This window comes from Carassius carassius, chromosome 40 (assembly GCF_963082965.1).
Source record: "Carassius carassius chromosome 40, fCarCar2.1, whole genome shotgun sequence".
NCBI lineage: Eukaryota > Metazoa > Chordata > Actinopteri > Cypriniformes > Cyprinidae > Carassius > Carassius carassius.
In genome coordinates this window covers 12,974,985-12,988,437 of record NC_081794.1, presented here as the reverse complement: position 1 = coordinate 12,988,437, position 13,453 = coordinate 12,974,985, and the positions used below count along the sequence as shown (strand labels likewise).

Sequence of the window (13,453 nt, the reverse complement as noted above, 5' to 3'; positions counted from 1 at the left end):
GAAAGCCAGATATTGAACAAGCATTAGCTGCATTCTCTGAAAACCATTTCAGAAATACAGCAAGTCTCCAAAAGGATCATGTCTGTCTGCAGAGCGCTGTGATTGGCTGAGATCAGCTATCTTCCCTGAGGGCTACACCTCATACACACACCTTAAGGAGCCGTCTCCCTTCACTGGAGGTGGAAATGAGCCGGACTTAAGATGCTCCTGGTGTCGGTCTCTCAGGACAACTAGGCTGAGAGTCTGGGAATAATGTCTGCAGTACTGCTGCACAAAAAACATGCTAGTGCGCGGTTTAATGTACTTTAACTAATTAGGCCACCAGCTGGATTTTATCATTTTATTCAGTCATTTCACGGTTTCATTTGCATGGCATAAATATGACAATAGTATAACACACAAAAAAAATTCATTCTTGTAATTCAGGATGCTCAAACAATCAGCACCACTGTTTACACTTTCTGGGGAAATAAAACTTCCAATGGATCATTTATGGTTATTATTATTACTACATTTTAAGCATACACACATTAACTATAAATACTCACCATTATGAAGATTCCCACAAGAATCCATTAACATCAGTCAAAGTAACATGATCTATGATGAACCTTAGAGGACCAGACAGGCTTGAATCAACTCAAGTAATGTGCACAAAAAATTTGGACAGAATAAGTTGATTATCTTCTTGAGCTGTAGTGTCAGCATTCCTCCATCTAAACATATTTATGGAGCAGAAAGTGAGATAAATAAGTAAAACACAGTAGTCGATTACCAATGGACAGATGGACAAGAAGAAGGTATGCATTGGACAATTTAGACAAAGTTCACTGCTCAACCACCAAAATGATCTAGAGATTTACAAAGTGTCTTTATATCCTCTCTACATAGGTTTACTACTTCATGATGTTGTCTCATGAATCCTTACAATGAAGGCAGAATGACTGGTGTGTGGTCCTTTCAGATATCTCTGCAGGCAATCCCCAGTCCACTCAGCCAGCTGTCAAGGTGAGACAGTTTTACATGTTAAAGCTCCAATGCCCTCGTACAATTTCACTTTGCAGTGAATCTGGGCTGAACACGCCAATCATCATATTACCAAACAAATTAAATCAGTGAACTGGGAGGAGAAGCGGGGGAGATCTTGTCAGACGCACAACAGTCTCTCCTCCCAGCCTGCCAGGAGATCAGGGCACTCGGAGAAGAGCTTGGTTAATTGGTTTAGGACGTGAAGTGTTTCTGACAAGCACCCAAAGACAGAGGAACTGCAGAGAATGATCTCAGGAGGAGCGCTGGGAAAGTTCAGGTAATGAAGCTAATACTTCAGCAGAGGTTCATTTTAGAGCTTTGCAGTGCTTATGTACCTCTCCAAGCAACTGGTCAGCGAAACCAAACTGTGGTTCTTGGTTCAAAAAGAATGAATGTTACTGCTATAGATTTGAATTTCAAATACTAACATCTTAACTCTACATAAGCTCTCAGGACAAACTATGGACCATACTAATGGGGAAAAATGCCCAGGTCCTCCGATATCTGGAAACAAGTTAATTGAGATGTAAAATATATAATACATAAGAAATTAACCTGAGGAGTTCTTGTCCACAGCACATCAAGGTTGTCCAGTCATGCTCCTGGAAGGCTGACTTCCTGAATAGGTTAGTTTGAACACTAATTAAACATCTTAAACCAGCTAATCGTGGTTACAGCCACCTGGTGGGGTGGTGTTGGTGCAGTGGATAAGACACATGCGTTTGGTGTGAGAGACCCGGGTTCGAATCCACTGTGAGACACCAATGTGTCCCTAAGCAAGACACTTAACCCCTAGTTGCTCCAGAGGCATGCGACCTCTGACATATATAGCAATTGTAAGTCGCTTTGGATAAAAGCATCAGCTAAATGAATAAATGTAAATGTACAGCGTTAAAGCTGAATTCTGCAGGATAGTGGCCCTCCAGGAGCAGGATTGGACACCCCTACTACAGACAGAGCGGAGTTTCTCACGAATCCCCGTGTATTTACAACTTCTTTTCTTATTTTTCTTTCAAGAAGGGTCCTCCAAATGGGTTGGTGCCCAAGGGCATCACAGGACTGTATCCCATTCTCGATAAGCTGAACTGTTCCCGGTATATCCACGTGGCGCTCCTTCAAATGACTTTTACCTGGTAATGCACCACAGAGCATCACCTTGAAAACTTGTGCCATTAATTTGCAACAGCAGAATATAGCGGTTGCTCAACTGTATGAGAATTCAGCTATTCAGCAAAAACAATCCCAATTCAAATCCCGTGTAGAGGCGTTAAATGACATTTTCTTCGGTTCAAGGCACACTCGTTTAGATCGAGGATAAGACTCTCACAGGACGCTGTAATTTGTCTAGGGTGAAAAAAAAAAAAGAGGTAATGTTTGTGGTTTATAGGTGACACATCCTCCGGACACATTTGCTCATGTCAGCTTAGTGTTTAGTACTCATATATTTTATCATAAGCCTGCAGCTGTCAGTGTATAATAGGAAGCAAGGTCACAATCTCTAAGACCCTTCAAAATTCATTTATTTGGATATCGTGATTTCACACCAATGACTGAAAGGGATCTGTAACTGTCTGGTTGAATTAAAAAATAATTGGACTTGCCAAGTAACCTTGGGTAAAATCAACTCCAACTGGTTTTTGCTGGAATTATATTATAAAGTTGGAATTAAACTTTTTTTTTTTTTTTTTACACAATTTATTTTCTTATGAAAATTACAACTTCATTTTTTCACCAAACTTCTCTTTGGTGATGTATGCTGAACTTCTCCAATTACTTAGTATGTTTAAACCACATCCTGTCTCAATCTAATGAGCAGCCGATGGAATGAAAGTCTCTGCCCTGCATTTTTTTTTCCGATAACCTGTTTCTTTCAAATGTACGTCACAATACAGAAGAAAAGATTTTTTGCCAATTCTGCTCTATCATATCTTCAAGAAGATAAATTTTTGAACTTTTAAAAGCTGGCAATGTCGAGCCTCTAAAACAGCTTAAAGTTTAAAAACGCCACCATTTACATTAAAATCATCTTCAGAAAGAGTTACTTATAGTAACTGCAAATTAAAAAAAAAAAAAACATCTAAATACTGTAGCTTTAAGGTTAATAATATAACTCATTCATTTTTGACTCATGATGAACATCACTCAAAATTTTAGCAGATAGATGAGGTCATCAAAGAAGACTTTTCTTCACTCCCATCAATGTGCTGGCATAAGAAACGGTGGTTTGTTTGTCCTCAATGTGTCTGCCAATCACAGCTCTCCCTGAGGGTTTTCCATCAATCAGTTTGCCCACATCCTCCTGCTATCAGTCTAGACATCAACGGGCAATGTGGCAGGGGGCGGGGGCTTCCGAGCCACAGCAAGAAGCTGACACATCTCTCACATTCAAGAGTTAAATATCGCAGCTCTTTCATGTTCAGACAGTGCAGTTGTACATCAGCCCCCAGGACTGTTTGGTGGCAAAGGACCTCAAAAAAAAGGACAAAGGTGGTAGCGTACGGTCCCTGACTGATGTTAGAAAGGGGCTGGAGAGAGATGAGAGAAAGGAGGCTAAGCACCTGTGCTGTGCAAGCATACAGGGTGAAGCGATGGTTTATGGGATTGAAGCCAGTGCTGACAGCATGTGTAACTCAGAGAAGACGGCGCTCAGTGAGATATACTGACGGGGAGTAATAAAGAAGGAAAAGCAGACTGAGATCTGACCTGCCCAAATGGCTCCACGACATGCTCTCACTTAGGTCCTCTATTGTACTTCAGACAATCAGCAAGAGACAATGTTATTCTTTCTGAAAGAGATCTCCAATCAAACACCCACAAGGAGACGCGTCACATTTAACCATGCAGGGCTACCATTCCAATGAAAACAACACCCATTTTTTCTTGAAAAAGAGCATTTTATTAAAACAAAATGCATATTGACATTGCAGAGGTAACTATTCATAGGTTGGCAAAATATTATGTACCTTTACAAAAGAGGGGAATGTATACAAAAATGCTTTTAGGTGTATCAGTGAGATACAAATGCTTTGGGACACTCCTAAAAAGGCAAATTTGAAAAACTGACCTTAACAACTGTATGTGCTATGATTAACTAAAAATGAGCTAAATATAGAGCTACCCCTGTCTTAAGGCTCACATGTCTTTGCCTTTCCAGAGTATTTTGCAAAAAAAAACAAAAAACAAATCTGTGGTTGACCGTAACATTTAAATTGCACAAACCTGTAGTACACAGCAATTAAGAGATGCAATGTCATTTTTACATGATGTACAAGAGGGAAAAAAATATGCCTACATATAACTTTAAATAATGACATACTGACACGTAACAACATGCTGAACATTGCCGAGTGTTGATTCATGTAAATTAGATTATTAAATTTAAAAGGCTGCCGTCAGTCAGAGAGAATGGCGGAGGCGAAAAAGGAGAGCTTGATGGGAGTTGCATAAAATCAGCTGGAATAGCTGCTGCTCCCTCTTCCAGTGTGGAGCCAAAAAAAGGCTCCGGAAACAGTATTTTCTTAAATTCTGTCTTGTACCATCACACTTTAGCAAACACGACAGTCTCAACAATAGCACTTAACTAAGCTCATCAGTTTAACAATAGTCCCTTTCCAACCAAACAAAGCTGCTTTTAATTGCTGCATGTATCTCTTACCAATGAATAACAGTGGATACTAAAGAGCTTAAGTATTATCCTGTTCTTTTTTAAATTACATTTTGTGCATTATCAAATAACCCCCTCCAATTGTTAACTCAACACATTATGTTTACTTAAACTCATGGGACGAATTCATCAACTCTGACATTCACTTTCACAGTATTGCATTTCTCAGCGATCTGCCAGATTTAGTTTCTATACATGCCTGTCTACAACCAAGGGTGCCAGGCGGGGTCCATGCGGCACAGGTTGTCCAAGCTGTTGGCAGCTGCCACTAGTGTGTTTACTTTACTCTCACCACCCTCGAACTGGGCCAAGTTGTGGAGGCGGGTCATGATGGCGGTCACAGCTTTCTGGACCAGAGACACCAGCTGTTGGCTGTCCATGTTCTCAGGTTGTCCAGCTGGGGACAGAGGCATGGACGTGTCCTCCTGGGTCTTCTTATGCCATGCGATGATCTCATCCCTAAGAACAGCTTTCAAGATGCCATCGACCTGATTGAGAGGACACACAGATTGAGAGTGGGTCAAGAGCCCTGGAGACTGAAAGTGCAGAGTCTGGTTTGTCATTCTCATTCCTCATAAAGCGTACCTTGAAGTTAGGCTGAGCAAAGCAGCGTGCTACCGCTATCATAGAAGCCGTGAGGGGTCCAGATACACCGATTGTGGTCAGGAACTCTGAGATGTTGGGCGTCAGCCTGAACGGGACGGGCCGGTTGGCATCCAAATCACCAGTGGCATCATTAATATCAAAGCGGAAGTAAGACACATTGAGTTTTCCAGTGTCCTGTTGGGAGAACAACACATCAGGATGGTGTTAACTAATTCAACTTTGAAAATCTGACCTTGTCATCCAGAAACTACAGTAAGCAGACGTATCAAACTCTGAGAGTATCATGTGGCGCCAAGTTGTTAGTTTCCATTCAGAGAAACAAAGCAAATTCAAATTTGGGAAAGGAGCCTGTTTGCTCATGTGGCACACAAGTGGGACCAACATCAGACAACAGCTAATCTATAGCACTCTGGGAAAACTGGATAGCATTGTAGACATCAGACCACAAAAATGTGAGGATGTATTGATCCTACACTCACTGTGGTCTGTGTCAGCATTTAAGCATTTGAACACATATAATCTTCCATTTGCCTTCTGATGCCCTTGATGTAGAGTGTAATTTTTTTTTTAACTATGAAGTATTTCAAATAACAATAATTTTTTCAAGATTACCATTTCCAGTAGGGGTGTAACGGTGTACAAACATGATGGTTTGGTATGCACCTTGGTTTTGACTTCACGCTTCAAGTATGGTTTCGGTACAGCATGGAGGAAAAAACTAAAAATAATAATTCTTTTTTTTTTTTTTTTTTACAAATTGCTCTTTCTTGAAATAAATTTAATTATAAATCAAATTTTCTTAGGGATAATAAAACAAATCTACCTAAGCTATAGGGTGCCCTTTTACATCACTATAGGTTACAATAAACAACAGAGCCTGAACTTAAATTTAATTACTATTTATTTTTAAACATAATAAATCAACACCGAACATTAAAAAATACATGCAAACATGTAAATTGCACATAATGCAGTTTTAAATTAACTTCTTAATAATAACATTTGATGTTGAAATATATTCATTTACACAAGAGGCTGTCATGTTTCATAATGTTTTTTTTTTTAAACATTCATTAAATAACTAAGACATCACTAACAGGTTAAGTAAAATATGTGTATATAGTCTAATATTTCACCAAATGTTCTTCTCAAGACTTCTTTTCTCTAGCGAAGTAACGAGCTGTGGACACTGATGGCCTGAGGTAAATGAAATGCTCCATGACATTTTGTTTTGAAGTCTTTCCACCCTAATGTTTTAGTTTAAAAAATTCTAATTTTTCCTCTCTGTTTTTGCCTTCCGTCCACACGGAGACGGCGTTTTTAGGCAACAAAAACGTATCTTTTTGAAAACAAGAGTGGATAAATTTGGAAACGGCCTTTTCGCGTCGCAGTGTGGACTGTGAAAGCGGAGGCTTTAGAAAACAATGTTGCCTTTTTAGTCATGTGACGCAGTCATGTGACCAATTCATCTAAAATGGTGGACGACATTGTACAGCTCTCGGTTAAGCAGTTGTTTTGGATGCTCTCGGTTACTGTTCTTTGAAGCAGTCCAATATTTTTTGTTTTGGAACTTTTAGTCTATATTCTCGCTCGCTTTTGCAACTTTTATATTCCTGTGTTACTCGTAAAAAACTTGGTGCTTTTCCTCGACGTTTCAAAGAGCCAGAAAGTAAATAAACGGAAACGAGATGGAAATGATGCAGGTCAAAGCAGTACAGGGATGAAAGCGTTTTGGGAACTTTTGGGAAACTTAAAAACGATTGTGTAGACGTGGAGCATTTTTAGATGAAATGCTGTTTTCAAATTTATCCGGATTAGTGTAGATGTAGCCTTTGTTTGAAAAACAATTTTCCAAGAAATTTCACTCATACAGCGGTTGAAACAATGCTACTGTATATTGTTGTTGTTACATACGTACCACCCCTAATTTCTAGTGTTTGGGTGAGATCAGGGATTCTGTAGTTATCTACAGGAATTTTATTAGTTTAATAATGATGAAAAGTCACTCCAATATTGTTAAGCTCCTCCAAGCACAATATAAGTGTTAAAACGCGACTCAAGCTAAATATTTAGAGCCTGCACAGGACCAAACTCTATATCTGAAATGCGTCGACGCATCACAGTGTTTACATTTCACGTAATGGCGGCTTCTGCTCCTGGGAATGGAGAAAGTTTCATTCTATCACAAAAACAGAGACCACGGTTATCAAAAGTATGGGAATACTTTAAACAGGGGCCAAAAAAAATGGTCCTTCGTTCCATTTGCAAAACCGATATGGTGATTGACGGCAGCACATCTGCGATGCACGAGCACCTCAGAAGAAAACATTCTGGCGCTCTCCGGTGTTACGGTTTAACTGGTTACCGTGTGATCTGGTGACCAACTTCCTGGTTCATGTCTCCGCTGCAGATGTGATGGAACGACCGCAACAGATTCGGCGATTCTAAAAGCACAAACTGATGTGATATTATTAAGTGTCTGATAAACGCAGACTTGCTCATTGCATGATTCTGATATTCTTGTAAAGATTAAAAGTTATTGGTATGATCACCCATAGCGGCTGAAGTAAGTAGGATAAACAAAAAATAAAGTAAGTCTGTGTTGGCGCAGGTTTCGAACATGCGTTAAAAGACGGCGCGCCACGAGACAACAGTCACAAGCCACCAAGCTACCGATCTACACCGAACTAGCTCCAGATCTCTGGATTCAAGACAGGACTCTCGGCGGAACATCGTGCAGCTGCTGAATCAAGGAAATGTGATTGTGTTAACTTGTAACCTGTGTTTACCTATTATGAAAATAAACCATAGCAGAACCCTGACTACATTTTATGGTTTGTGATGCTAAAGAACATTTCATGACGTCTCAGACAACTGTAAATTTGTGGCTACTGTGGTTTAATTATAAGTGCTATCGTAAACTCATATTTACCATAGTAAAATAATTTTCTTTGCCTCTTCATTTTTGTATACTGTAAAAACTTCAACCACATTGAAGTATTTTTGGGGAAAAAAATGAATAAAGGTTGAAATATTATATTAGAAGTTGTACTTATATTTTTTTGTAAAGTTATCGAAAGGATTAATTAGCTAATCAAAAAAAGAACATTAGATTAATAATTTATTGTAATAAAAATAATCGTTTGAGTAGTCGACTAATCGGAAAATAATTGTTAGATTAGTCGACAGAAAAAATAATCGTTAGTTGCAGCTCTAATCTGAAGGTTTATGATGGTTTGAGAGTGCGTTATTGAGAGAGAGAGAGAGAGAGAGAGAGAGAGAGAGAGAGAGAGACAAAGACAGCACATATCTGCTAGTCCGCTCTGACTGCCGTGGTAATCTCCTAGTGCCTAATGAGATCTGTAGAGTGGAACCGGCAGCAAGGAGGCTTACTATACCCACTTAGCTGCCCATTCCTCTGCCTGTCAGAAAACTGCTGATTAGAATAATAGGACGAGTAACTCGTTTGAAAAATCGTTTCTAATAAAAGACTCTACGGACCTGTACTCACCCAGTACTGCACTAGAGGACAAAGAATCAAAGACAGCTGGAAAGTGGCCATCAAACACTGAAATGTGTGATAACCCAACAAACTGCTTTGGACTTGGATACATGTATATTTGATGAAAGAGGGCTAGCATCAGGTATGACATTAATTCCATGATGTCAATTCATTCAGGTACCTGTGCGATCTGCAGCATCTCCGGGTTGAGACGGTTCAGGTGCAGCATGAACTCAGCCAGGCCGATCAGAGCAAGCTGGATGGTGAACATTTTGCGGAAGGTCCAGTAGTCTGTGGCGTTGGGGAAGGTGTGCAGCGCCCACTCTTTCAACATGCTACGAGGAACCATGTTGCCCTGAACTTCCTTCAGAATGTCTCGCAGGACCTTAAAACATGGACAAAAATATATCAGTTTAAATGAAAGAAAAGCTATTTTTATTGGTTAATTTACTCTACTGCATATTAGGGTAAATGCCAAAATTAAAAGCAAAAATAATATAGAAATTTAAACACGGCTAAAAAAATTATAACAAGTGTATATATATTTCAAAAAATGTCACCTTGATCATTTCATGAGATTCAATTTTTGTAAAATAAATTTTTCTTGATTTGCTTTCTCATATTATTTCCAGCAATACCTGATGGCTGGCTTGGGTTCCTCTAGCCTGAACAGTTGCAAGTCGGTCATAATAGCGGGAAATAGGGTTGTCATGCTCAATGCCCTTCTTAGCACAACGCTGCTTGTAGATTTCCACCAGAGACAGAGACGACGGATTGTCCTCCACTAACCGCATTTGAGGAGACACCGCCACCACCCTTGGGACTGAGAAGAGAACAGATTTAGAGAGTTTGTACTCTACTGGCATATAAAGCAATTCAAATCCCACTGGCTATTTCATCTGCAATTCTAAAAAATTTTATTTAAAAAAAAAGCATCTTATAGATTCTATTTGGCCTGAAATACGACCTCATCATCCCCTAAAATACTTCTAAACATTTTATCCCTGTTTATACAATCATTTGCTTTACATAGTCATTTTTAAACAAGACACATTTACAGCTGAGAGAGCTCCCAAAACACCAGTGAGGGAGTAAAAAGAAAAGCATGTCACACGACCACTGGGAGCCTTTCATACACATCTAATAAATAACTTCAGTGAAAGGCATTAATGAATGATAAAAATAGAATACGCACACAAACATCGCTAATGCTACTTAATGATTATTAATTGCGCTGCAGCATAAAATCAGACTCTTTTCTTTGCAGTATAAAAATCAAAACAGAGAACAGACAAAATGTTTTAGTGAAAGCTAAAATGTGGCACCCTTGACCTCTGAACTGATAGGGTTTAATCTTTAATGTATCTATCACAAGAAAGACAATTTAGATCTTCCTCCCTCAGTCTCCACAGGGAGAAGAGCAACCTCATTTTTATTCATTCTGCTCCAGTCCCCTCTCTTTCTACTTCTGTTACCCCTACACAGCTTTTCTGGTACTTTTCACCTCAATCTTGCCTCTTTTTCTTCTCCTCAATTCTCCTTCTCCCCCAATCTGTCTGAGAACAACTAGGCCATTGAATCCAGCGCTCAGAGCAAATGGACAGCATTCAAATGGGGCAGCTCGGAACACAGCATGCCACAATTAAAAATAGACTTAACTAGAGAATGGTAAGACTTTATAATATGTGTTTTAATGATTTAACTTTTTTAGAAATAAGACTTAAAAAAATATATTGGTCATGAAAATGGAAGGTCTTGTCCAACAGACTGACATAAATAGAGGTAGTCAGTGCTATTACAGGGAGATGTGAAATGTTCTGTGTGATCAGGGGTTGCTGCAGTACCTGTGAAAAATAGGTGTCTCTTGGTGGTCTCTTTCCTCTTCTCCAAGCAGGGGTTGAGAAGCCGCAAGAGCTGCAACACTCGCTCCTCTCTGCGGGACTCTGTTAGACATGCGTCATTCATCACCAAATACGGATATATCTTGCCGTTGTGTCCGCGTATGTAGAGGCGTCGAGCAGCTGTGTTGTGCTTTTGAACAATCTCCACCCTGGGCATGAACCTTAGGAGGTAGAGTAAGAGGGGGGTGAGAGAGAGAATGATGGGTAAGTGATGAAGTAATCACTGAGAATTAAGGTCTCAGCTGGAGTCTAGCTTAGAACTCCAAGGGGAGAATAAAAAAGAAAAAGAAAAAAAGTTCAATTATAAACGACCTACGTGTTCAAGTGTATGTTAGGGACATGAAGCTACATATTTAAGATTGAGCTGTGGGCACAGTTTGAAGGAAATCCTCAATAATAACATTTGTTTTGGTTTTGAACCAAAAGAATAAAAAAGATTTTTTTATTAGATTTTAGCAGCAAATGTGTCAAGTTTAATCAAAACTTCATTATTCATGCCTTCTGTGAGACTGATTCACTAGATCACTAAATGATCAGTCGACCAGAGCAACTCATCCCTAGTGTGTATTGATTGTTACCTTGCAATCTTGATGTAATAGTGTGTGGGCTTAGGCATGAGGAATTCTCCCGGGATCTCAACTTCCGCAGTCTGGGCAGAGAAGTTGCTAAGAAAACGGCATTTCTCCTCAATCAGGAAGAACTTTGGCATTTGCTTCGTCTTCGCTTCCAGAATCTTAATCCACTTCTTCAGCTTTGAAATGAGATTGTGCAGCTTCATGGAGCCAGGAACGCTGAAGTCAAAATCTGCGAACGGAAAGAGTGACAGGGAAAGGTAAACCAGAGGAACACATAGGCAGCTGAGAAAAAAAAAAAAAACAACACTGCAAAAGAACAAGTGGAAAAGACTCCGGGTGTGAGAAAGAGGTAGACGTGGCGTAAAACTGACAGAGATAGTGTGAAAGAGACTGAGAGAGGAGACGTTATCTTTGAATCAGGGAAACAGAAGTGCTGCACTTCCTCCCAGGTGTCCCATGCGACGTGGAGGTGCTGATAACATCAAGGTTCATAAGGAGGAAAAAAAGGATTAACTCCTCAATGCAACTTCTAAATGACATTGTGCATTAAGTTAGAGAGCAGACACAAAAGGTATGGTCGGAATGCAAGCCACGTTCCCAATTTTAGAGACAACCTCCGGGCCAGAACATCTTTATCAAATAGGGTAAAAGCTGCTCCACTTTCATTCTTCTGTTGTGCTACATTAATAATACCACATGCCGCAGATACGGAAATGGCTCGGCATTTAATTTTATACATTTAAGAGGAAAACCACCCTAAAGAAAAAACTCTCTTTGTATAATTAAGGCTTTGGCAGAAGAGGCTTTAATTCAAAAGCATCTTGCAATGAGCTGCCACTCATGTCAAAGCCAGTAAGATGTGGCCGCCACACATAATGAAAAGCCATTTAAGGAACTCTCACTGCATGCATGACACTTACAATATCGTCAATGTCCCGTATGACATTTTGATTAGCAGTGAACTGCCCTGAGCGATGCAGCTCCCACCCATTTCCTCGCCCTGAATTAGACGATGTCTTCTAAAATCAGACACGCTCTGTAATCTCAACCAATCCGACTCTCTCTAAAAGACTTTAAGACTGTTTAGGTGTTTAATGACCAGTGAGTATTAAAAAAAGAGATTTCACTTGAAAAGCATGGCTACGCACAGCGGTCGACTTGGTGTAATCAATGAACAGACGATCCCATGTAGCAGCGGTGCCCTGTAGCGAGGGGTTTTTCAGATAACGGTGCCTCCTGGGCAACATGGTTGTTGTATCTCTGATAAATGTAACACCTTTGTCGGTTTGAATATGGATTGGTAGTACGGTGCGCTCCGTTTCAGCTGTCTCACTGACCCAGGATCAGCTGAACTCTAGAGAGATTTGAGCTCCCTGCTGCTATGGAAAACAAAGTCTCTGCTCTCTGACCTGTGAATGAGATACACCAACAGCAGAAGTTTTCTGCACCTAATAATGCTTGGGCGGTGGAGGTGGCCAAGCGCTAAAAATACATCCCCCCATCGGCCGTCTGCCTGCGCCGCTCGCTGTGTAGCAGTCTCCGGTGAATTCTCTACTTTAAATTCCATCACTGAAATGCCTGAGTGAACACATTGTACAGCACAACAGGAGCCCTGAAACAGCCTCGGCCCCGCAGACACGCTCCCGCTTTAGATCAATGCAGACAGCAATGCTTGAGAATAGCATAACCCTGCAACGCTAAAACACACGTTTCAGAAATATTAACACCACTAGTACTATCTCACAATACTATTACTAGTATTATTTCCCAGTACTATATTCCACATAAACAAAAAATGTAGGCAATTTAATCAAATTTATGTCTTTTTTTCATAACATACCTAAAACAAAATTGGAGCTAGGAAAACAAAGTTTGTTTGACTTATATTATAGTATCAGCTTTCACAGTCGCATAATGTTGCGCTACAACAGCTGAATGCGTACATCCATTTGCACATCGGAAATAGAATGAGACATCAGGTCAATGTTGATGTCCCAGGTCGGCACTGATAGCCCTGTGGACAGCACACTGACATGTAGTGCTTTAGCGCTGTGGGCATCCCGAGTTCGAATCCCAACTCATGGATGGGATTACTTGCACAGTGTGATTTATTTCATGCAGTTGTGTACTTGCATTATCCCAAAAGTTCCCAAGGATTTGTAAATCCAGAGAAATT

At 40.1% G+C, this 13,453-nt stretch overlaps 1 protein-coding gene across 4 annotated transcripts in view; it reads right to left on the bottom strand.

Moving 5' to 3' along the window:
• Positions 1-3,902: 3,902 nt before the first annotated feature.
• LOC132122129 (transformation/transcription domain-associated protein) overlaps positions 3,903-13,453 on the bottom strand; it is an 80,263-nt gene continuing 70,712 nt past the window's right edge. For all 4 annotated transcript variants that reach the window (XM_059532044.1, XM_059532048.1, XM_059532047.1 and 1 more), the window contains exons 66-71: positions 11,281-11,506; positions 10,646-10,863; positions 9,440-9,624; positions 8,983-9,186; positions 5,279-5,473; positions 3,903-5,181 (exon numbers count right to left, since the gene is read on the bottom strand). In XM_059532044.1, coding sequence (XP_059388027.1) covers positions 4,897-5,181; positions 5,279-5,473; positions 8,983-9,186; positions 9,440-9,624; positions 10,646-10,863; positions 11,281-11,506 — 1,313 coding nt within the window. In that variant the 3' untranslated portion in view covers positions 3,903-4,896. The remainder of the gene's footprint in view (positions 5,182-5,278; positions 5,474-8,982; positions 9,187-9,439; positions 9,625-10,645; positions 10,864-11,280; positions 11,507-13,453) is intronic.